At 43.8% G+C, this 26,671-nt stretch overlaps 1 protein-coding gene across 1 annotated transcript in view; it reads right to left on the minus strand.

Annotated features, from left to right (window-relative positions):
* Positions 1-12,809: 12,809 nt before the first annotated feature.
* Positions 12,810-26,671, minus strand: part of LOC147463346 (uncharacterized) — a 35,768-nt gene continuing 21,906 nt past the window's right edge. The window contains exons 7-13 of the mRNA XM_086528585.1: positions 14,159-14,257; positions 14,005-14,073; positions 13,802-13,917; positions 13,578-13,638; positions 13,338-13,492; positions 13,182-13,263; positions 12,810-13,037 (exon numbers count right to left, since the gene is read on the minus strand). Of these exons, the coding sequence (XP_086384711.1) occupies positions 12,939-13,037; positions 13,182-13,263; positions 13,338-13,492; positions 13,578-13,638; positions 13,802-13,917; positions 14,005-14,073; positions 14,159-14,257 (681 nt within the window). The 3' untranslated portion in view covers positions 12,810-12,938. The remainder of the gene's footprint in view (positions 13,038-13,181; positions 13,264-13,337; positions 13,493-13,577; positions 13,639-13,801; positions 13,918-14,004; positions 14,074-14,158; positions 14,258-26,671) is intronic.

The raw sequence follows: 26,671 nt of genomic DNA on the forward strand, positions 1-26,671 counted from the left end.
CCCCCCTCATGTAGGGATCGCCCCCTCCTTGTAGGGATTGAATATTTGACTTTTTGACACCTCAAGCCCCTCATACATAGGCCGAGTTCCCACCACAAGCTTGGCCGTTAAGCACTTTAAGCTTGGGCTAGGTTCTCACCTTAAGTGCAACCATAGCATCTCAAGCATGTCAAGCACCTCAAGCATCTCAATAATTAAGCACCTCAAGCACCTTAGTCATCAAGCAGGACAAGCACCTCGAGCTGGGTCGGGTTCCCGCGCCTCAAGGTCAGCCCTAGCTTACCTAAGGTCAAAGGACTTTTACACACATTATTGGAGGTCTTCAATGAAGCTAACCCTAAGGTCTTATGCTCCGTTGGTTAGCCTTGCTCTTTGATAGACAATCTCTCATTTGGGCCCCTTTACCATTTGCCCCATGTTGAGATAGATCTATAAGCACATGTCTATATCCTAACCCTTGTTCCCGTTTATTCTCCCACATTAAGTGGTCAGTTTAATATGAGGGAACCATTTGGGTTGGTTAGATATTAGATATTAGATTTTATGACATTACCTCTCTCTTGAAATCATAGTCGTCCTTGACTATGAGGTAGAAGAGATAAAGCCTTAGTCATTAGTCCAATTTACTTAGCGGGTAGAGGATCCCTTTTTACCCTACAACATCTTTCGAAGATGGATGACTAATCCATTTGGTGCTTGGGAGACATAGCTGCCGCAAGCATGTCTGCTCTTTAGTCCATTTCATTCTCCCAAAGTAGAGTGACAAATTCTACTTGGTGTTTGAGAGACGTCATCATCAAAAACATGATTCTAAGCATGCATAATAGTTGTGCACAATTAAAAAGAGGACTAGTATTATAAGACAAAAACATGAGTCATTTAAAAGAAATTTGTACATTTGCTTACTCTAATGTAGCATTGTCAGCATTGACAAGGTTCATACTATCCTTAAGTTGGATTCCTTGCATCCATCTAGCATCTTCAAAAGGATAATTTTTGAACTTAAGGATAATCTTACCATGTCTTAGTAGCTTGTCTTCATGCCGAAGGACAGCTTCGGCTTGTAGCACCTCTTCTTTGTCTTCAACTTCGGGAGGGTCTTCAATAATTGGTTCAGTTGGTGGCTCTCCTTTGTAGGGCTTAAGTAGGCTTACATGAAAGGCATTGTGTATGAGCCAATGGTTGGGCAACTTGAGTTGATAAGCCATCTCATTGATGGGCTTCAAGATTTGGAAAGGACCATAGTATCTTTTTGTTAGTTTAGCATAATACTTTTGATGGCCCGTAGGATTTTTGCCCGTCGTTTGCCTTAATCGAGCCTTAGGAAACTTGAGTAAGACCCAATCATTTTCTTTGAACATTAAGGCTCTTCTGTGCTTATCAGCAACAGCTTTTTGCCTTTGTTGAGAGATGGATATAGCCTCCTTAATCTTTTGAAAAGATTCTTGTAGGTCACGGCTATACTCATCGGCGGCGAAGATCTTCCCATGTACTTTGAGTAGCAAGGGACTTTTAGGTCTTCCCTCAATGATCTCAAAAGGTACTTTTCCCGTAGAAGTATGTACAATATTATTGTAGGCATACTCTACAAGAGGTAAGTACTTTTCCCATTGTGAGCGTTGATCTACTTCGGTAACATAAGTCTTGAGTAGATCGAGTATCGTAAGATTGGCTATCTCACTTTGGCCATCCGTTTGTGGGTGATAGGCCGAAGAGAAATTCAATCTTGTTCCTAGATTTTCAAAGAGACCTTTCCAGAAATTACTGGTCATTCTAGGATCTCTATCTGACACGATGGATGTGGGTAATCCATGGTGCTTGAAAATCTGAGATATGAAGAGAGTTGCCATTTGATGTGCCTTAATAGTCTTTTTGACAGGAATAAAATGTGCTTGCTTGCTAAACCTGTCAACTATTGTCCATATTCCTGTATTCCCATGGATAGACTTGGGTAATCCAAAGATGAAATCCATGGATATACTCTCCCATGGTGAATTTGGGATAGGCAATGGCTGGAGTAATCCAAGTTGCTTCCCTCTATCATACTTGGTCTTTTGGCATACTACACATTTTGAAACATACTCTTGTATGTCCACTTTCATGGTAGGCCAATAGAAGTGCGTCTCTACTCCTCGGAGAGTAGGTTGAATACCTCTATGCCCCGCATATGGAGGAGCATGGGATTCATACATAACTTTCTCACGAAGGGAATGGGTAACACATAGGCTATTGCTGTGGAGAAGATAACCATCCTGCAAGGTGAATGGTTCCTCTTTCTTCCCCAAAGCAAGGGCTGACATTATGTCTCTAAAGTCAGGGTCAGTAGCATACTCATCTATCATAGAGGATAGATCATTGTGAGTAGCTATAGACACCGCATTAACTTTGGGTCGTCGTGAAAGTGCATCGGCCACTTGATTGTGCTTACCAGCTATGTGAGCAATATGGAAATTAAATTGCAAAAGAAAATTTGCCCACCTCATTTGTTTGTCGGAAAGCTTGGTTTGCGTCATGAAATACTTGAGACTTTGGTGGTCGGTTCGTAGGATAAATGGAGTCCCCAATAGATAGTGCTTCCATGTGTCTAGGACATGTAGAACAGCTAACATCTCTTTCTCATAAATGCCCAAGACTCCTTCATCAATATTGAGCCTTTGGCTCTCATATGCTATAGCATGCCCTTCTTGCAGCAAAACTGCTCCAAGGCAATCACCACAAGCATCACATTGGACATCAAATGGCTTTGAGAGATCCGGAAGCACGAGGACTGGTTGGGAAGTAAGCTTCTCTTTGATATTTTCAAAAGCATTTTTCTCCTTAGCAGTCCATACAAACTTAACGTTCTTCTTAGTTAAGTCGTGTAGTGGTCCTGCTACTTGAGAGAATTTTGCTATAAAGCGTCTATAGTATGCGCACATACCAACAAAGCTTCTTAGCTCATGTAGAGTTCTTGGGTTAGGCCATGCTTTTTTTACCTCTAACTTTGATGGATCCATTTGGATACCATCTTTAGAGATAATATGACCTAGGTATTGAATCTCTTGAAGGAAGAATTCGCTTTTCTTTTGGTTGAGAAAAAGCTTATTCTCCCTCAATGCTTGAAAAATCACTTGGAGATATTTCTTATGTTCCTCCAAAGACTTGGAGTAGATGATGATATCATCAAACAACACTCCAGTGAATTTGCGGTATGGAATTGGCCTATTTAGTTTGAGAGTAGCGGAAATGAATGAGAGTACTTTTGAGAAATGACTTTGTGAGCATAGCGGGTGAACATAATTGAATATAGCAACATAATCATAGCAATTAGTTAACTTGGCATGAATACTACTTTTGCAAGAGAGAGAATTTAGAGAACATAACAACAGTTGAGGACCGGATTTATGTGGAGCCGGTCCCCCCTCCAATAGGCATTTGTATTATGATTTCTCCCATTAAGAGAGACTTGTTACAATACAATCTTTGTGTTCCTTGTGACCTAGTTGATGCAATGAAGATGGAAAGCTTCATGCATCACAAACATAACATAAACTTCAAGAAAGCTTTAACTATCCCAAGCCTCAGTCCCAAGACCTCAAACACCTTCGAAGGTGGAGAGAGCTAGCAGGGAATGAGGGTAGGGAAGAGGAAGAAGAAACATTTCGTAGGAGAAAGAATTAGTTCCTCACTTATCATAACTCTTGTTGCTAGCATACATAATAGCATAGTAATGAAGAAGAAGGAGATGGCAAGCTTAAGTATTGAAGCATGGCTCTTGGTTGGATTTGCACTCCATATCCAAGAGTGTTGGTGTAGGCTCTCAACCTCTACTTACTTGGAGAAGGAGAGGGAGCTCTTGCACTTTGCATAGCACACAATGAGAGTGTTTGTGAGTGTGTGTGGGTGATTATACCCCCTAAGCAACCCCCTAGCTTGCTTGGGTCGACCCCCCCTTGTAGCTCATGCTTGAAGCTCATTGGACCCCTCCAGGCCTAGCCAATCACAAGCAGGAGGCATTACAAGCAGCAAGGGTAGTAGCCTTGAGACAAGTGTCCCCCTTTCCCCTTTGAGAGAGAGGGCTAGATAAATGCTAAATCAATTAATTAAATCTCCTAAATTATTATTGGACCCCTTGGGTGGCCAACTAATAGGCTTCAGGCAACATGAGGAGGAACTTGACAAGTGTCCCTCTTGCTTTCTTTGTACCATGCATGCCTTGTGTGAGTGTGTGGGTGTTCTCTCTCATCCCCCCTCATGTAGGGATCGCCCCCTCCTTGTAGGGATTGAATATTTGACTTTTTGACACCTCAAGCCCCTCATACATAGGCCGAGTTCCCACCACAAGCTTGGCCGTTAAGCACTTTAAGCTTGGGCTAGGTTCTCACCTTAAGTGCAACCCTAGCATCTTAAGCATGTCAAGCACCTCAAGCATCTCAAGCACCTCAAGCACCTTAGTCATCAAGCAGGACAAGCACCTCGAGCTGGGTCGGGTTCCCGCGCCTCAAGGTCAACCCTAGCTTACCTAAGGTCAAAGGACTTTTACACACATTATTGGAGGTCTTCAATGAAGCTAAACCTAAGGTATTATGCTCCGTTGGTTATCCTTGCTCTTTGATAGACCATCTCTCATTTGGGCCCCTTTACCATTTGCCCCATGTTGAGATAGATCTATAAGCACATGTCTATATCTTAACCCTTGTTCCCGTTTATTCTCCCACATTAAGTGATCAGTTTAATATGAGGGAATCATTTGGGTTGGTTAGATATTAGATATTAGATTTTATGACATTTGATATGCCCATGCTAGAGTTTGATGAGTTGATACCAGGGCACATGGTTCTGCCCATGGATGAGAGGGACGTAGCCATCCCAATGTCGACAGTGACACATCTATACATGATGAGTAGTCTTGATGATGAAGTGCATGCAGATAGCACATGAGAGGCTAGAACAGCCATGTTTGTGCAAATTTTGTCAGCGTTTAGGCTTCTCATGTACGAGCTACTAGTGTCGAGGCCCGACCTAGCAGCTGCAGTGGGAGCATTTGAAGTAGGGATTGTGAAGTGTATCGTGACTGACACTAGCATGATGCTTCGTGGAGCTTTGTAGACCATATAGAGTTGTCTGGGGGATTGACATGCAGGCTCTAGCATAGATACGCATGCTCTCCTACCACTAGAGCCAATACGGTTGCATGTAGATCGACTGAGTGAGCCAGTGGACATAGGGTGAGAGAGTCGCTCACTTAGTTTCTTGTACATACCAGTAGTTTAGCTAGCAGGTCTCACTTATCGATGCATCACCTTTAAGTGGAAGTTTGTTGAGGTAAATGCAATGCACCTTTGCTCAGGGTCAGACATCCGGTGTTCGGACGCTCGTCCACCATGTACATGTACTCGTATTTATTATATACATATAAATAAAGAGCTTCTCACATATCACTTCTTGAGGTTGCTCCATCCGCACTCTCGTGTTTCTCTCCTTTCTTGCACGCACCGCATCGCACCGCACTATGCACACACACATCCGCGCACACATGCCCTCACAACCTGCGAGACCGCAAACAGAATGTCCGGCCTCATATTGCATACATATACATAAATAAGAAATCCAACAGCAGTTTGATAAAGAGTGACATCAATAGGATCATCAGCATCATGAAGACTCAATTTCAAACCTGTTTTCATGGAGTGGCAATAGGTTTGCAATACTCAAGTCTAAACTTACATAGCAATGTCTCTATGTAACTTGTCTGACACAAGGCAATACCACCATCACACTGCTTAAACTGTATACCCAAGTGATGATGAAACATCCCCAAATCTTTCATCTTGAAAGTAGCATTCAAATCAGCCTTAATTCAGCAATATGTGCCTCATTGGGACCAATGATCAACAAATCATCCACATATAGAACAACAATGAGAAGTACATCGCCCGCACGTTTCACATATAAAGTGCTTTCTGTTGAACTGTTACAAAAGCCTCGTTTGACCAAATGAGTATCAACTTTCTCATACCAAGCATGAGGAGATTGCCTCAACCCATACAAAGCTTTCTTACATTTGCACATTTTATCCTCTTGTCCTTTCCTAACAAAATCGCGAGGCTGCATTACATAAACTTCCTCAAATATGGCACCATTCAAGAAAGCAGTAACAATGTCTGATTGATGTACATCCCAACCAGAATGAGCTGCCAATGTGCACATAAATTCCATGTGTCATTTTATATAAGTGCATCATATTCTGATTGCATGGCAGCCATCCAATATTTTGAATTTTGTGCTTCATCAAAATATAGAGGTTCCTCAACATCGCTTACACTGAAAACATCTAAAGCATAGCAATATGATGCATAAGATGCATGGCCAGAACCTGAACAAGTATGACTAGACAAAGGTGCATCCAATATACTGTCATGCAAAGTATGCACCAACCATTTTGGCATACCTCTAGCCTGCTCATTCTTAGCCCTTTCCACATCAAGGACATCATGTACATCTCCATCAATAGTAATGGGCTGATCCGGAGCATTTTCTGAAACCCCCATAGTTTGCACATTTACCTCATTGAAATTTACATTCAAGTTTCCACCACTGAAAAGAGGCAACAAATTGTCATAAATGTCATGTGAGCTTACATTACTGTCTCTAGTACATGACAACAAGGGTTAAACAGAATCTTCCACAAACATAACATCTCAATGAAACCAAGATACACTTTGTTTGCAAAATTACAACCTGTAACCCTTGCTTTCAATACTGTAACCAACAAAAATACATTTGACAACATTATCATCCAATTTTCTGGTCTACTTTTGTGGCAGCAAAGCATAAGCAAAACAACCAAAAACATGCATGTGATCAATAGAAGGCTTTCTATCATGCCATGCTTCATATGGAGTCATAGAATGCAAAGCTTTTGTAGGACACATGTTGAGTACATAAGTAGCACACATGATGGCCTCAAGCCAAAACGAATGTGGTAAAACTTGACTCTTCACTATACATCATGTCATCTTAGTAAGCGACCTGTTTTTTCTTTCAACAACACCATTTTGCTGATGAGTATAGGGCACTGTATATTGGTGTTTTATCCCACGACCAACCAGAAATGCATTAAACTCACGAGACATATACTCCCCCCTTCGATCTGAACGAAGGTTGTCCATAGTATATTTAGAGACATTTTCAACCATAGAAAAAAATTGCTTAAAGCACATAAACATGTCGGACTTAGCTTTAAGCGGGTACACCCATGCATGCCTAGAGTAATCAGGAATGAAAGTCACAAAGTAAAGGTAATTGCACAAGGAACGAGTTTGCATAGATCCACAAACATCACTATGTACAAGTTGCAATCTACATATAGCCCTCACCGAACCATCCTTTGGAAACTTCAAACATGCATCTTAACCCAAATACAGCCTTCACAAACATGCTTCACAAGTGCTTTAGAATCCACAACTGTATTGCAAATTCTGCCCACACTTTTCATATAAAGTGAGCTTACACAGCCCACGACATAAAATGCTTGATACAACCATCTCGTCACCAAAACTAAGATCATGAACTATACATCTGTCATCCATAAATTTTACAACAAGACCTAGTCTAGCAAATGCAAATATAGATAAAAGGTTCGTCTTGATCCCACGTACATGAAGTGCATCAACAAGTGTGAAAGAACTGTCATTCGCAACAGTCTAATCTTTCCAACTCCCTTGACCGGATAAAAGGCATTGTTGGCACAAGTGACTGAATTTCCATGAGGGACATCCTTGAGAGAGGTAAACAAGTCACAATGAGAGGTAATGTGCTTTGTAGCACCATTGTCAAAGTACCACACATGAGCATCTGTAGCAATTGGCATACATGCATCATGGACATAAGGATTATATGTGCACTTTGCACTGAAAGCCCATTCTACATGAACATCAGCATCATAATCTCCTTTCATAGAAGACTCTATAATAGTTGCACTTATAGTGGAACCGGTCTCTTTCTTCTTAGCCTCTTCTACCTTCAACTTAGGACACTGCTTAATCAAGTGATCATTAGCTTTACAATAATGGAAACGCATCTTCTTTTTACCCTTTTCACCAGAATTACCATACCAATTTTTGCCAACAGAAGCATTAAGAATAGGTGATTATGACAAGGTTCATACTATCCTTAAGCTGTATTCCTTGCATCTATCTAGCATCTTCAAAAGAATAATTTTTGAACTTAATAAGATATTGTCTGATAATCTTACCATGTCGTAGCATCTTGTCTTCTTGCTGAAGGATAGCTTCGAGTCGTACCACGTCTTCTTGGTCTTCGATTTTTAGGGGGTCTTCAATAATTGGTTCTGTTGGTGGCTCTCCTTTGTAGGGTTTAATAAGGCTTACATGAAAAGCATTGTGTATGAGCCAATGGTTGGGCAGCTTGAGTTGATAAGCCATGTCATTGATTGGCTTCAAAATTTGAAAAGGCCCATAGTATCTTTTTGCTAGTTTAGCATAATACATTTTGATGGCCCATAGGATTTTTGCCCGTCGTATGCCTCAATCGAGCCTTGGGAAATTTAAGTAAGACCCAAGCATTGTGTATGAGCCAATGGTTGGGCAGCTTGAGTTGATAAGCCATGTCATTGATTGGCTTCAAAATTTGAAAAGGTCCATAGGATCTTTTTGCTAGTTTAGCATAATACTTTTAATGGCCCATAGGAGAAGAATCATGAGAAGTGGCTACATTGTTGTTACCACCTTTTCTTTGAGCAACAATAAAGGCATGTTCAATTGCACAGTGTTTAGCCCTATTTTTTTTGGAAAGTGTCTCTTGCCAACAGCAATGTGCATAATGCATCAAACTTGACAACTTCTAGATTTCCTTAGGTCATAACTCCTAATTACTTGCAAAAAGTTTGGCAAAGCATCAAGAACAGTACGCACAAGAAAACAATCAGAAATGACTTCGCCTGCAGAAATAAGTTTCTCATTAATATCCTTGACACCAACAAGGAAAGTGTCAATCTCATCTTCCTCATGCATAATCTTTGACTCCAGCTTTTTATGCAACAATGCAATTTTAGCCTCATTGCGACTTGCACAAAGACCAACCAAACTATCCCAAGCCTGTTGTGCACATTTTGTTGATCAAATGTGAGGAGTAATAGTACACTTCACAGACAACGCAATCAATGTATAAGCCTATGCATCTCTTATATTCCAATGAACTTGCTCAGTCGTAGTCAAAACAGCTATAGCAACAACAACCCTGCCATCAAAACCTGCAACATCCCAACATCGCCTACATCCTCAGAACCAGGACGTACATGAATGCCCTGCACAATAATCCAAATTCCCTTTGACACAAGAACATGATGCATCATGTAAGCCCACATAGGGTAATTGTCCTCATCCAATCTGTCCTCATCAGCAAACATCATGAATACATCTGTGTTGTTGTCAACCATGGCGAATGCGTGTACCTGATGTAAAAATTGCTCGAAAAGAGGAGAAACAAAGCGGGACCAACATGTGCTATATAGCACAACCCGTAGAAGACTGTAAGGGGTGTTATGCAAAAATCGGAATTGAAAGGAATTCTGCATAAAATAACAAAATTGCCTGCACAACACTGCTTGTAATGAAAACGAAGGACGAAATGAGCTTGAATCAAAAATTTGAGTAAACTTCACTCTACGAGCTTTCCAAAGTATTAGTCAACCTGCTGACGCTCACCAAAGCTCATAAAAATCAAAGAAAGTGAGCAGGCGTGGGCTGGAGCTATTGGCAACTAAGCGGGGGAGGATGCAATCTGCTTTGATGCCAATTGTTGGTGACTAAGCCCGAGAAGACGCAACCTGTTTTGCTACCAATTGCAGGCATGTGCTTGAGTTGCTGGGACTAAGCCCGGGAGGTCACAACCTGCTCTGATACCAATTGTTGGAATTAGGGTTGCAGGGAAACACACACATCTTTGAGAAGACGAAGGAAGCTTAAGGCACACAATACAGAGTAGATTACTTAGTGTGCAATGGAAAGAGAACATAGCCATACAATTATGGACTTACATACAATGCGTGTGAGAAAAACCCTCCTAGTGAGGAAAAAATGCCCCGACGGTCCTAAGTGTGTTCACACACATCACTAACACATGTATATGGTAACAGAATCCATTCTCATCTTATTTTCGATGGCTTGAATCCTCTGATATAGTCTATGTTGATGTTGTGAAGCTCCTCTCCTAAGTTGTGGGCGCCTCGATCCCTAGCTCCAATGCTTGATAATTGGGAGTACCACGGATGTGAGTATGAGATGAGCTTTGCGGTGGTGGATGCTCTTCTATCTGTCCAGTGTGTGGTGAAAAGAAATTAGTAGTCTGTCTCTCTGATTGTTTCTTTCTAAATCTCCTCAGTAAACTATCTCTGTGTTTGTGTAACTCAAATAGATACACTCCAAGACATCTCTATTCTGGTAGCTCATGACTCTAGAGAAGGGTCCGAGGTCCTCTCTGAATAGAGAGTGGAAGCAACCTCGTACCTCGTAATACAGTGTGCACTAACATATATAATGCATCTTCGTCTTTGGCTCTCTATGGAATAGGCTGCATATCTTGCTAGGTGCTGGTATCCCTCTAATCTACCAGTCTCAATCTCAAGCTGGTGTAAAGATGTCTATATCTGACGAATGACACACCGTATCCATGAGATAGGTGTGTATTCATATAGTTGGGCTGAATCACAAACCCGTCCCCTATAAGTTGGAGAAGATGCTCTCTAAAGGAAGCCATCTTATGAAAACATTGTAGGCCATTAAGTATAGCCAAACTATGTGTAGTTGCCATCTCCGTGAGATGTCTCCAATACTTTGTCTGCACTCTGTCCTGTGAATGTCCCATATGTCATTGTCAAAAGGTGACTACCCTCTAGGCCCAGCATAGGCTGATGTACTGGGGAAAGTAGCATATGGCAATGTACAAAATCGGTACGTGTCAGTCCTCAACCTCACCCACATGTATCTAGCATGATCATCTCTTTTTACAATATGTAGAAGTGGCATCTCTTTGTACAATATGTAGAAGTGGTTGTAGCTCCTCTCTGAATAAGATTGCTACTCCCTCCGATCCTCTGCTCCCATGCTCAGATCTCGAGTTAGTCCCACAAGCTCTTTCACATCTATATCCAATCACATGTGGCATCATCTGCCAGAGGCCTGATGAGTCTCTTGAAAAAATATAATGTCCCTATCCTTAACGCTATCCTCAAAGGCGCCCACATTTTCAACCTATAAGATCCATTACAAATCCAAGGTGCAATCTTCAATATAGTCCCATAGGTCTCACACCGTCATGTAGAGCGCCGCTCTACAATCACCATCCGACCATCTCCGTAAAAGGCAATCTTTCTCTTCTCACTTGTTGCTGTAATCTTTGGCATCACCTCTCTCATTTGAGCCAGCTATGAGAGGGTGAGATCATCACTAAGAAAAATACTTGTCTTCTTGAGAGTTGGCCTCTTCTTCAAGAACTCCTCCAAAATGGGGAAACATAGTACAAGTGTTGTGTCCTCTGAGAACTCTCTCGAGCCTTCACTCCTCTTGCCCACCCTCCATGCCTTTGTTGTGTAAAGGCTTTTCCCCATCATGGTCATGCGGCTCTTTTTCAACAGTGTTGACATCCTTGAGGCCACTGACCCTCACATGCAAGGCACGTACCCGCCTTCTTTGCTCTTCTTTGTGGGTCACCTTAATGATGGTAGGTGTAGAAGAAGCCTCTTTACCTTTCTCTTTCTTGGCGACCTTGATCCACTTCTCAACCACCTCCACTTTCTTTTGTGTCTTGGTGATGACCTCGACCCAAGATGACTTATTTTCCTCCTCCTTGATGACCCGCACTTGTGCAAGGCTAAAATTCTCTTTCTTCAAGTCGCCCATTTTTTGCTTCAAGAAGCACACCTTGTAGATTTTGGATGATGGAATCTTATCACACTTTCTCCCAGAGCAAAGCGATCCTCCTGCACATGCCATCTCTTTCTTCACTCCCACCTTTGAATAATAGTGCTCCTCTTCTTCCTCACTTCATTTCTCCATTCTCCCTTTCCTTCTCTGTTGCCAACATCCTCTTCCCTATCTACATGGAGGCTTTGTGGGCAAGCAACGAGGTTTGCATCTTCTGACAAGTGGGGGGAGCTCTCCCATACTCTATGTGTGTGTGTGTGTGTGTGTGTGTGTGTGTGTGTGTGTGAGAGAGAGAGAGAGAGAGAGAGAGAGAGGGTTGATGTGTGTGTGTGTGATGAAGCGGGCTATGCAGCAATTGGCTTGGGGATGGTCATGGCTTGGTTGTGAGGATATGGGTGAAGCAAGTGGAAGCCATGCTGCAAGGGACTTACTTGCAAGCACCCCTCCCACTTAAGCTGGCCTTGTGCTTGAAGAAGCAGCCCCTGTGCTAAGCAATCCCCTTGCTCTATCGTCGCACTACAATCCCCCCCCCCCCCCCCCCCCCCCCCCCCCCCCCCCGCCCCGCGCCCCGTGCCATACCCACTCTACAAACCTTATGCCTCTGCTAAAATGGGCTACATTGATGGCTCTTGTTTGTGGTTGTGATAAATTTAGAGGCTCAAGCATCATCTGCGTTTGGTGATGTCAAATGTCTCTAGCTAAAGTGGAGCACTCTCTTGTTGCCCTACCCTACATAAATCCTGTGTTGATCATCTTTAAACTTCGTGGCCATCTTGATTTAGTGTGTTAAAAAACAAACAAGCAATTCACATAATATCTTGCAAGAGCAAGGGCTTTGTGCTTTGGGTTGTAAGTCATTTATTTGTTTGGGCATTTGGCAGCACATAATGATAACTCTGTGTCCGGTCCATAGATTAGCATGAACTCAATGTTATTGACAGGTATAACTACTGTACAGAAATAATTGTTATGTACAATTCCCAAATATAAATTCACATAATTATACACAAAATGCTAGTGATGCATCATCTGCCTTGCAATCACCAACTGCATGATTTCATTTGTGCCTTCTAATATTGTATGAACTCGCAAATCGCGCACATATCTCTCAATCTGCTTATCGGAGAAACTCGAGTTAGCCCACATTGTATGCAAAGTTGCATGTTAGAGAACTCTTAAAAAGACCTGAGAGGCCAACACATAGTATGTATATGTGTGCATGCGTGTGTGTGTGTGTGCGCGCAATAAGAAGCATACCGGATAATCGTTGAGATAACCATAGCCACCATGAAGCTGGAGTGCATCATTGCAGACATTGTAGCAGGTTTCCGTAGCAAACCTTTACCATAAAAGGTTATTTAAGATTTCGTAACCCAGATCTTCTTCTTAACAGACCACCATAGCTTATGTTACCTCTTAGCCATAGCCACAGTTGCTGTCATTCCAGGTGCATTGGCATCAAATGCTGACGCGGCATGTGCCACCATCAGTCGAGACGCTTGCACTCTTGTGATCATGTCGGCAAGCTTAAATTGAGTATTTTGAAAGTCTATGATGGCTTTGCCAAACTACCCAAAACAATGGAAAGAAAATATAAATGGAATCGACTCAAAATACTGCATTATGAATAAACTACCCAGAGCCTCTTCTTACTTGTTTGCGTCTCTTCACATATTCTTCTGTCTCATCAAAGCAAAATTGAGCACCGCCAACACTGACACTCATAGGGGTAAACAATATTAAAGAAGAAATGCAGCACAAATAATTTGAAGACAGAGATAGTAAAGAAGATTTTCTACTACCTGCAGATTTGAAGACAGTGATAGTATAGCACAAATAATTTGAAGACAGAGATAGTATAGCAGATTTTCTACTACCTGCATGCAGCAATATTGATACGACCACCATCCAATCCTGAAAGAGCTACTTTGAAACCCTGATTCTCATTCCCGATTATGTGAGTACAAGGAACTTTTACATCATCTAAACTGACCTGTCCTGTGCAAACCACTGAAAATCAAAACCAAGTAGTCTGTCTATGGCAATCCAAAGATAACATGGGCAGAAACTTTGCACTCACAGATGTTGTGGGCTGGGAGCGCCATCCAAGCTTGTGTTCGGGACGGCCAAAAGATAGGCCAGCCATACCCTGATGATTGATGGGAGTTCAAAATCTGGATATATAAGCAGTCTGAGGTAGATCTATATTACAAAAAGGAATAGAAGGGGCTTACTTTTTCAAGTAAAAAGCATGTAATGCCTTTTGGACCATCATCGCCAGTCCTAGCCATGACCAGATAAATGTCACTGACACCACCGCCACTGATAAAAGCCTGAATAAAATAACTTTAAGCAATAAGCACATCCCTTGTGTACTCAAAAAGACAGTGAAAGGGATTCTTTAGAGCTATTTGAAGACACTAAATTTCCGTCCCACTCTGCATGTGTATGTGTGCCTGCCATATCTACATCTTACGACATGTAACATAATAAGACTTACATCATGTGTATGCATGCATGTGAGTGTGTGAAACCTGAATCAACACATTTGAGAGATGTTCTGTCTCAAAATAATCTGCGAGTCCACTTCTTCCAAAAGAAAAAAACGACGCCAGCAAAAAACGGTATACTGCACTTCAAAAACGAGCAGCATAGTGCCACTGAAAAAGAGCAGCTCTCCAAAATGGGCACTCCTTGCAGTATTCAACGCTCCAAAGAGCACCACACACTACAAGTGCACTTTGTAACCCACAAAAGCTAAGATCAATATGCAAGGGCGAGGCCTCTCGCCTCTTTTCTAGACACTAACCAAATTCAAAGAAACAGCATGTGACGGTTTTCAGGGTTAGGGTTTCTGTGTCAAGGTCATAGACGCATTAGGTCCAGTGCGTTTGCTTGGCCTGCCCCAGATTCACTCCCCAAAAGTGGTCCATGCCAATCTCCAAGTCAAAGCCAGAATCCTCTGTGTGGTGTTTGCATATGTGAACCTCTGCATGATTCTAGGACATCTGAGTAACCTTCGGATTTAGAACTAACTTGACTGTGTTTGCAGATTCTGGCCAAGGGACCTAAAACCTAGAAGGTGAGAAAGAAATTGAAGGAACCTAACCTATGAGTGCCCGCCGAGGAGCCTAACTTATTCAAAGAGAAGAAATTGAAGTCTATCCAACTTATAAAGTTTGCCGAGGGGCCTAAATAATAAAAAGTCACCCTAAAAGACCCAACAATTTAAAAACTGCTAGCGGACAAGCTGTACGGATGTTTCCGTAATTTTCGCTGATGGGATGACACGTGGCAGCCTGTACGGATTTCCACTTTTAGCGCTGCTGGCAGAATTAGGCAGATTTGCGTGAGCTTTTCCCTGCAGATGCTTTAAGGATAAATTGCTTTTAGAAGTGACAATTTTGGGGGCTCTACTTTTAGCAACCCATGTACTCTTTATAAGTGCCCCTAGGGGCATTCTTTCAGGCATCTGGACGCAGAGCTAGAAGCTCTGGACCCAACGAGAGTTGTACCTCTGCAAGTCAAGTTGTAATAAAGAAATAACGAAAGGGTCGCCAGTTTTTGGGGCCAACGCGTCTTGGCTCAAAACTCCACCAGGTCGTGTCGTCTTTGCTCTCTTTAATTCAAGTGTTTAAAGTGTGAAGTTCGCAGTTATCTCTGTGTTTCCGTCCAATCACTCGCCAGAAGTGATTACACAGCATATCCTCCAAAAATTCTTGTAAAACAGTCCACTTTCTTTGTCTCTAGTTGCTTTTTGCATTGTGTCCTTGGTTTTCTAGTGTGCGCTTGCAAAAACAATTTCCATTCTTTTTCTCCCTTTTTTTTCGTCGGGGGGTGCTATGTGTGTGTGTTTTGTTGGGGGGGGAGCAACTTGACCCTCTCCATTACATAAAAATCAACCATCGGTCTATATACAAGAAATATGGGAAAAACCCCGATGGATGAACAATGAGATCATGGGGGAAAATCCCATAACAGCCTATAGGAAACATCTAAGGATAAAGATAGCTACACTCCACAACCTGGTTAAACTCTCTCTCTCTCTCTCTCTCTCTCTCTCTCTCTCTCTCTCTCTCTCTCTCTCAGCACTTCTTTAAATGCTCACGGAGAGGAAGACATTTCTATCTTGACTACTCAATGTTTTTTGCCATGTACGTCTCTCTCTCCCCCCCCCCCCCCTTTCCCCCCGCGCTCAGCCCTGCTGCCCACCCCCTCGCGCTTCCTCAGCCCCTCACCCCACCCCTCGTCCTCAGCCCTTACAGGAGGTCCTTTCAGGCAGAAATTTCAGATTTCAGCAGTGCAGAAAGACCCTGCAAAAATTCAAAAAAATTCAAAAAATTCAGAAGTGCAGAAAATTTTCAGAATTGCAGAGAATGTAGATGGGTGTGGCCTAAGCATGTATGCGCGATGTGGGAGTGCAATACACATGTATACATAATGTGGAAACACGTATCTACATAGTGTGATCTTCTCTACTCTCTTTCTCTCTCTACCTCTCCCTCTCCAATTGTGGTTCTGGAACATGAAGAAGAAAGTTGACAAGGACGACCCTCTGGAGCAAGCCATTCAAAAATGCAAAGAAGAAATGTGTGAGACCATCAGCAAGATTAACCGCAACCTCCTAGGCACAATAAAGACACTTGAAGAACGCAAGTCAGCTCGGGAAAGCAAGATAAACATACTTGCAGGTGAGGAGATTGCATTACTCAAGGAGCTTGCAGAAGTGCGATCACAAAACACACTTGAAGAGGGAGAGCTTCAACCTCTCAGTAATTGAAGAACTCAACACGATTAAAGAGCAAGTGTGGGCCATCAAAGAGGGGGAGGAGCAACACAAAGAAAGGACTACTTCTTGGGTGGATGTTATTACAAAAACTCAACAGAAAGCGAACGAGGTCGAGAAATGAATCGAGGTTTCCAAGAAAGGAAAAGGCAAGGAAACAACGTCCACACCCACCATTATTAACTTGACACTAGAAGAGGAGCAAAGGAGACGTGTGCGTGTCTTACATGTGAGAATTTGTGGCCTTAAAGACAAAGATGATGTAGATAAAGAGATAAAAGAACTCATGATTATGATGGGGGTTAATGCATCGACGCATACGAGAGCTTGGAGAGTGGGCAATAAGAAAAATGGAAGCAATGAGGAAACCTCGAAGCAAAGGGCACTCATCCTTTGTTTCCCCTCCATGGGAAGCGAAGGACTTTTTGAAGAAGAAACCTCTTAAAAAGACGGGCATCTTTCTCGAAGATGACCTCACCCTCTCGCAGATAGCTCATATGCAGGAGGAGGTAATGCCGGATATTAGAGCGGTAAGGGAAAAAGGTAAGACTACTTTTTACCGAGATGGAAGGGTGGTGATATTGGAGCGACGCTCCGCATGACGGTGCGAGACCTATGGGACCACACTCCAAGTTGCTACTTGGAATTGTAATGGATTTCTACGCCTAGATGTGGGTGCTTTTGAGGATAGTTTCACTGGGAGGGAAATCATCTTCTACTCTGAGACGCATCAGGCCCTTGGGCACTCTATGCCACATGTCGGCGGATACAGATGGAAGACAGCTTGCAGACAGGAGACCCGATCAAAGCACAAAGGACGGGGCTCAGGGGGAGTGGCAGTTTTATCCATGGAGGAGTTGCAACCATTGATACATATAGCCCGTAGGGATGAGCAGGCTAGGTACATGGGTGAGATTGAGGACAGAGACAGGCAGATATCTCTACATTGTTATTTGCTACTTTCCTCCGAGTGCGTTAGTATATGCACCACCTAGAGGACAGTCCCCCTTTTCTATTCTGGATGATGACGTATGGGAGTTCTCTAGGGATGGTGACATTATCATCCTAGGGGACTTCAATGCTAGGACTGCCCATCACCAAACGGTATTTTATGATACTTCAGAGGAGATGTTGATGGAGCTAGATGTGGCCTATCTAGATTATCACAGGATGTGGAGCATACTAAGTATGGACGGCACTTGATAGACATGGGGACTGCACATGGATTGGCCATTTTGAATGGCCTACAGAGATTTCCCACTGTGGGACGTTTTACATGCTTTCCACACAGATATGGAGCCAGCGCAGAGGATTATGTCATGGCATAGCCGAGCTTTATCTCTAGTATCCTGGACCTCACAGTTGGACCCAGACCTGTTGGTGTGGCAGTAGATCATGCCCTTGTGTCAATGACCATCTCTTTCCGGTTTAGCATAGCACACATGCCACAAGTAGCGGCCCCTACTCACTACACCTTTACATGGGAGACAAACTCTGTCTACATAGATGGGATCTATAGATGCCTGTGCGCTGAGGAGCCAAGGCGACCTCTGGAGTAGCTTACTACTATACTAACACATACATTGCATGATGCAACAGTAAAGGCATACCCACACACCTAGCCTGAGCAGAGATAACGTGTAAGGTGCAGCGGAAGTGAATGTTGAACTTTGCTCAAGATGAGTGCTCCGAATTGTGCTCAAGGGTTCCTCTTACTTACGAAAGGGAGAGCCTTCCGTTCCTTTAGTGAGAGAGTTCAATGGACACAAACAAAGTGGTGAACACTGTGAATGAAGGTGCTAAGACTGAGAGATAGAGAGAGAAGAATACGACACCAGAATGTTGTCAAACCCTCCTCCGAAGGCCCCACTCTCTATGGTGAGAGCGGTCTACTATTGATTGCACAAATCTCTAGAATGCTTTGGACTTGCCGACGATGTCGACGAAAATGAGGACGACGACGAGACGGGCTGAAATCTGAAAATGCTAAGGCTGAAATCTGCAAATCTTTATCTGCTGAATTATGATTCTATGTCGGTGACGATGTCGATGGCGACGATGCGATGACGACGCGCTGAAAACGAAGATGCTGAAAGCTGCGTTTTCCGGGCTGAATCTGCAAACTACACTGTATCTGACCGTGTTGCGAGGACCTGTTGCGGGGAGGTGAGATCTGCGAGGTTTGGGACTTCTACTACTGTGTTTGACTGCTGAAAACTGAAAACGCTGGTGCAAATCTGAGCCTTGTCGCGAAGAATCTGCAGAACGCTAGTAGGTTGTGTTGATACAAAAACGCTGGGCTGAACTGGAGTCTCGTTGCAAAAACGCTAGTGTTTCTATTGGTCCTGCTGTTGCCGGCTGCTCTGCAATGCAAAAACGTCAAGGCTGATCTGGGGATGAAAACGCTAGGGCATACAGATGGCTGATGAAACCGGCCTGTTCAATCCAAAAAGGGCGGTAGACTTTACTTTAAACCTTGATTTAGCTTTCACCCATTATTAGTCGTCTATTTTACCTGTACTTTCAAGACACAACAAAGGGGAGAGGGATACAGGCTGCTAGATTGCACCTGTATGAGTAGACAGACACCAGATTGGCCCCTAACTTAGGCGCCCCTTTCGGTATTTCTTTATTGTTCAAAAGAGGGAATAAACGCTGTGGTTCCTACAAGCTGCCCCGCACAAACTCGGCTGCATTTCCACTGTTCCAGCTCGATTTCGGCAGCATAACTGTACTAGAACCCTTCACAGTCAGTATTCCCACGCATTGGCCGACTTTCCCGACGCATACGGGCACTTTGCAAAACCTGGCGAGAATCTGCAGCACGCTGAATTCTCTGTTTTCAGCCCTGAAAATGCACCAGATCACCTGTACAGCAGTCCCCTTGCGTCCCAGAACCTCCTGGGGGTATTAGGGTCCGTTTAGGGCCAAAACCCTAAACCTGCAAAAACACACAGCAGGCTGTAATTTGCTGTTTCGGGCTCCATTTCGCGTGCTCCCGCACCTGTAGGGCTACTTGCCCTTTGAATCGGACGAGATTTCTGGCGTGAAACCTCTCCGAATTCACCTGTACCTGCGGGGGGATTAGCCGCTAGCTAATCCAGTACTTGTGCAAGAGGCTCTTGCCTCGGCAATCGCGCATGAACCCACACATCTGTACATTGGTCAAATGAAGAGCCCACTAGAGGGGCATAACATACTGCCAAAGGGGAGAGAGAGGGCAGTGCGTAGCGTGCAGGGCATCACTCCTGGCACCGCACTGTGCATAAGAGGGAAAGCAAGCACTCCATAGCTCTTAACCTGTGACAAAACTGAAAATGAGGCTCTTTTCTCTTCAAATTCAGCGCCCCCTTCTCTTGCATGAGGAAAGTGCACCAGAAGGTGCCACTTGGCACATTTATAAGCATTTTCCCGTTTCGGGGTTGCCGTCTAAAAATATCCCAACCGGTTGCCCAGTTGACTTCACAGCAGAGTAAGAAAATATTCCCCTTGTCATTCCGGAGGTAATGACGTCAACACATTTTCAGGTCCCAAAATAGCAGTTCCCTAAATTTTAGGAGATGCTGCCATTGTATCTTTCTAGGTCATCCGACCCTCTTTGTACACTGCGGCCACATCCAGAACTGAAATGTAGCCTCTGTAGCAAAGGATTCCACTTTGGCTAGTCAATGACCCCACTTGGCTAACCATAGTCCTTGTCCAACCTTAGTGCTCTCTTGCCCTCAGGCCTGGACTCCCTCTGGACAGTTCCACACTAGCTATGCAATGCAGGGCAGTTAGATTTCCCGAGGGGTGTTTCCAAAAAGTGAAAGTAAATAGATAATAAAAAAGAAATCAACAAAAAGGATAGATAGTAGTCACACGCTGGTGACATACCCCCTTTTGAAATCTCAAACGTCCTCGTTTGCATCTATGTCGTACATGCTTATTGTCAACACTGATGTATTCAACACCTGTCCACACATATACGACACATACATGCTCATTGTCAACCCTGGTGTATTCAACACCTCGTCGACTCATGTATTGCCTGCGTGTGAACCCTGTCCCAATGACATAGTGGTAGCTGCGCACTCTGCCATTGCTTTGAGTCACTAACTTTCTAATGACAAAATGGTAGCTGCACATTTTGCCACTGTCTTATAGTACACGTTGGATCCTGTAACACTTTCGAGCATACCCAAACCGACAGTTTAAGAATGCAGTTACACATGTACTCTTTAATAGAAGCAATCACGGTATCCTTGACAAACTGACAAGAAATACTCACTTCTATAGCACTAACCAAACTTTTGGACATTCCATAAGAGCAATTGCCAAACTGACAATCTGTACAGCTCTAACATTCATGTAACAGGTATTTGATTTGAGCTCACTTTAAATACCATGTACATCATTTGTTTCAGAAGCCATTGTCACACTGACAATCCATTTAGCTTTGAAACTCAAGGGGTCAAGGTAGGTTGCAAATCGAAGGCTTCCAGGTAAAGTGATAACACAGTTGGTGACTCTGCAAGTTCACCTTCTTCCATCCACTTAGCATCCATTGGTGGATAGTTTCTGAACTTTACCAAGTAACGCCTAGCAACCTTGCCTTTCACTTTCCTTTCTTTGTGTGCCAAAATCTGTTCCGGGACCAAGATCTCGTCAAGTTCCTCGACTTCCGGCTGATCTTCAGCTGGCATATCTTCTGGCACATCACCCACATAGAGTCTGAGAAGACTCACATGAAACGCATTGTGAATCTTCCAACTGTCAGGCAATTTCAGCCTATATGCAACATCACTGATTATGTCGCACACTTGAAAAGGCCCATAGTAACGCATGCTGAGCTTTGGAAACAGTCTTTCCTTGCCCTTCATCTTCTTTAACCTTGCCTTTTCAAAGCGTAAAAGCACCCAATCACCAAGTGAATATACCACTTCACGACGGTGACGATCAGCTGCTTTCTTTTGCTTTGCCTGAGTCCTTTCTAAGGCCACTTTGACCTTCTTGTACATTTCATCCATGTCCTGAACCTACTTATCTGCTTCAAATATCTTGTCCTTTGTATGCAGTATGGGAGGAACTTTCTTGCCACCTTCAACTATCTCAAAAGGTGCCTTGCCAGTTGATGAATGCACTGTATTATTGTATGCATACTCCACCAATGGCAAATACTGCTCCCACTTTCCTTTATGCTCTGACACATAACACTTCAGCAGATCTAGGACAGTAGAATTTGCCTCTTCTGACTGCCCATCTGTTTGAGGATGAAATGACGAAGAGAATTTGAGCGTGGTGCCCATATTCTCAAACAAGCCTTTCCAGAACAAACTTGTCATGCGTGGATCACGGTCGCTAACAATCGACTGTGGCATGCCATGATACTTGACAATATTGCTCATAAACAAGCGTGCCATCTGATCTGGCTTTATCTTCCTCCTGACAGGAATAAAATGAGCATGTTTGCTAAATCTGCAAATAATGGTCCAAATACCATCGTTTCCTGTCTGCGTTCTCGGAAGATCAAAGATAAAATCCATAGCAATACTTTCCCATGGTTTATCTGGAATAGGTAGTGGTTGCAATAACCCTGGTGCCTTTTGCCTGTCAAACTTGACCTTTTGGCAAATTAGGCATTCTCGCACAAAGGCATCCACATCTCTTCTCAATGTAGGCCAATAGAAGAATGTCTCAACCGCTTTAACTGTAGCATCGATACCACGATGCCCTGCATACGGTGGGACATGACTTTCTTCCATAACTTTGCGTCGCAATGGCTTTGTCACACACAATCTGCCATGCATCATCATGAACCCGTCTTTAAGAAGATAGTGTTCATGACGTTGTCCATCCATTAGTTGCTCGAAGACCCTTGCAAAATCTTCATCATTTGCATACTGTTCTCTCATATCATCAAGTTCATGATGATAAGGAATCGACACAGCTGAAATTTGTGGCTTCGTTGACAAGGCATCAGCCACAACGTTCTTCTTGCCTTCCACATGCACAATCTGAAAATGGAACATGGACAAGATATTTGCCCATCGCATATGCTTCTCAGATAACTTTGTCTGTGTCAAGAAGTATCGCAAGGTCTGATGGTCCGTTTGGACAACGAAATCTGCACCTAGCAGGTAGTGTTTCCAACTTAAGAGCGCATGAATCACAGCCAGTAACTCTTTCTCATAGACCTGCATGGTCATCTCTGGCCCTTGCAAAATTCTGCTCTCATAGGCTACTACCCTGCCATCTTGCATTAGCACTGCACCAATGCTACTACCACAGGCATCACACTGGACCACAAATGACTTCCTAAGATCTGGCAACACAATGACTGGATCTGAAGTCATCTTTTCCTTTAAGAGATTAAAAGCTGAAATCTCTTTTTGTGTCCATCTAAAGGTGAGTGCACGGTAGTCTATGCACATACGCCATGAGCCATCCTTTTCCTGCACCAACAACACTGGAGAACAGAATGGAGATGAACTGGGCTGAATCAGCCCCTTTCCTAACAGCTCCTGTACTTGGCCCATTATCTCTTTCTGCTGAGCCGCACTAACCCTGTACGGAGGCTTATTTGGTGGGCTACTACCTAGCACCAAATCTATCGCATGGTCCTCGGGTCTCTTTGGCGGTAATTGAGATGGTAATGAATCGGAGAAACAGTCACTATACTGTTGTAAAAACATTGACCTTTCTTTATCTAGCACAGATAAATTTGATTCATCACAAGCTGACACTTCAGTTCAAAAACCAAGTACGCAGAAAGATGGTTTTTCATTACAGAAGTAATAGCAGAAGCTGATACAGTAGGAATAGACTCCCCTTTAAGCTTTACATCCAGAATGTGAGTCTTTCCCCTGCTCTGTACAGTGATCTTTTTGTTGTAGGCATCCAGGATTCCCTGTAGACGAAACAACCAAGGAATACCTAACAACACATCACATCCGTCCAGTGGCATGATGTAAAATTCTTCAGCATCTACATAGGACTGGATATGTAGACGCAACTTTCCAATGATGGGAGTCACAGCCTCTGTATGACCGGGACATGCCAAACCTGCCTCTGCTGTATACCCCATCTCTTCAGGTCTGATTCCCAACTTTGAAGCCAATTCTGGGGAAATGAAGTTGGCTTTGGCACCTGGATCAAAGAAGATAAGCACTGTTTGATCCCGGACCTTTCCCCATTCTCTGCAAAGCTCACTTGCATCTAAATTTGGCTTGTCGCCCACCATATCTGGCTTTTCTTGTCTTCCTTGTCATCAGAATCAGCTGGCCTTTTCTTTGTAGGACAATTGTAAGCAATGTGGCCAGGCTGCTCACATATAAAGCATTTGTTCTCTGTCCTCAAGACCTTCTTTTTCTCTTCTGACTTGCGAGGAAAACGTCTTTTCCATTTCTTTGCTGGTCCTTTTTCTGATTCAGCCGTAGCTTTGTCTTTCCCTGCGTTGGCTGACTCCTGAGTCCCTTTAGGAGCCTCATTGGGAACGTGCTTCTTGGCTGAATTTTTCTTGCCTGATCCTGCCTTGACGCCAGTGTTAAATTCACAATCTTCTCCCTTGAGCAAACCATTGCCAGTGTTTGCTACCTCGATGAGCTGCGTCAAAGTAGTGACTTTTGTCTTCGTGCAGTACTTTCTCAATCCTTTGGGTAGGCCACAACAGTATTTTTCAATCTGTTCTGTCAATGGCACAAACCTATAGGAAGTTACTGGAAGTAGAGCTTTCCAAAACTTCCGATTGTAATCATCCAGATTTCTACAAGTGGCAGCATTTAGCTGGTGCCATTCTGTCATGACATCTGCTTCGAAATCATTAGATAACCATGCTGCTGCAAAAATCTGCTTGAAGTAAATCCATGTGGACGGAGCTTGCCCTTGAAGCAATAAAGTTGTCCACCATTGTCCCGCATTCCCTGTCAAGAAAGTGGCTGCCTTGCGGACCTTTGAAGCCTCTGTAAAGTTTCCCCCTGCATAGGCCTTGTCAAACTGCTGGAGGAATGAAAGAGCCTTCTTCCTGTCATCAAACCCTGTAAAGGTCGTGAAAGTTACACCTTTGCCACCTTCTTTGTACGGAGTTGGCCTCTCCAGCGGCGTTAGATTGTCATATGGAAGTGACTGAAACATGGGAACACTATTAGGGTTCATATGTGTTCCTTGGCCGCTATTAACTTGACCTGGAAATGCCATATTTGGCTGCTGATTTGTAATTCCAGCCATACCAAAATTTGCTTGTGGCATCCCAAATTGGCCCTGAGTGCTCTGAAACCCTGGTTGCATACCCTTGACACTGTACATGGGGTTAGGCATCATCGTTTGAGCACCCCCAAACACTGTTCCTGGCGTGTAAAACTGATTTCCAGGTGCATGACCAGCCATGCTCTGGAATACCGATCCACCTCCAAAATAGCGAGGGTGTACTGAAGGTGGTGGGAAGACCTGTTGCATAGCCTGTAAGTTGCTTCCCTGCCCATTAGAACCAGCTATAGGCTGCTGAAAGGTGGCGGGCTGAACTGGTACAGCTTGAAATACTGGCATCTCAGCCACCTGTTCTTGCACCTTAGGCATAGGTTGTGGAGACTGCATGTTCTCCGTCAAGTGTACAGGTGTTTCCATTGACTGTGCGGTATGAATCACCTGTGCTCGAGCCTTAACAAGCTTTTGAATATGATCCAGTGACCCAACTTGCTGAGACGGAACAGGAGGTTGCAGAAAGGCTAAAAACCTCGGGTTCTGCATTACTTGTGTGAACATAGCCACAGCAGTAGCCAACTGGGTCCTGAATATATCGTCATCTGTCTGTGGTGGTCTTGAGGACTCACCCACTTCATGTGTCTGTTGACCCTGTGAAGAGGAAACCTCTTCAGTCACATCATCTGGTCTGTCAGCCATAATTGCAATTCCCTGAGTCTGGTCTATGATCCCCTGTGTCTTCAAGCCCAAAACTGACCAAGGCTCACTTCTATGGGAAAAACTGATTTAATCCCGTCGATGGAACCATGAAACCGGCCTGTTCAATCCAAAAAGGGCGGTAGACTTTACTTTAAACCTTGATTTAGCTTTCACCCATTATTAGTCGTCTATTTTACCTGTACTTTCAAGACACAACAAAGGGGAGAGGGATACAGGCTGCTAGATTGCACCTGTATGAGTAGACAGACACCAGATTGGCCCCTAACTTAGGCGCCCCTTTCGGTATTTCTTTATTGTTCAAAAGAGGGAATAAACGCTGTGGTTCCTACAAGCTGCCCCGCACAAACTCGGCTGAATTTCCACTGTTCCAGCTCGATTTCGGCAGCATAACTGTACTAGAACCCTTCACAGTCAGTATTCCCACGCATTGGCCGACTTTCCCGACGCATACGGGCACTTTGCAAAACCTGGCGAGAATCTGCAGCACGCTGAATTCTCTGTTTTCAGCCCTGAAAATGCGCCAGATCACCTGTACAGCAGTCCCCTTGCGTCCCCGAACCTCCTGGGGGTATTAGGGTCTGTTTAGGGCCAAAACCCTAAACCTGCAAAAATACACAGCAGGCTGTAATTTGCTGTTTCGGGCTCCGTTTCGCGTGCCGGTCGCATCCGTAGCAAGTCCTCGAGCTCCCGCACCTGTAGGGCTACTTGCCCTTTGAATCGGACGAGATTTCTGGCGTGAAACCTCTCCGAATTCACCTGTACCTGCGGGGGGATTAGCCGCTAGCTAATCCAGTACTTGTGCAAGAGGCTCTTGCCTCAGCAATCGCGCATGAACCCACACAACTGTACATTGGTCAAATGAAGAGCCCACTAGAGGGGCATAACATATTGCCAAAGGGGAGAGAGAGGGCAGTGCGTAGCGTGCAGGGCATCACTCCTGGCACCGCACTGTGCATAAGAGGGAAAGCAAGCACTCCATAGCTCTTAACCTGTGACAAAACTGAAAATGAGGCTCTTTTCTCTTCAAATTCAGCGCCCCCTTCTCTTGCATGAGGAAAGTGCA

This window comes from Adiantum capillus-veneris, chromosome 2, assembly GCF_014529385.1.
Source record: "Adiantum capillus-veneris isolate H3 chromosome 2, ASM1452938v2, whole genome shotgun sequence".
In the NCBI taxonomy this organism is placed as follows: Eukaryota; Viridiplantae; Streptophyta; class Polypodiopsida; order Polypodiales; family Pteridaceae; genus Adiantum; species Adiantum capillus-veneris.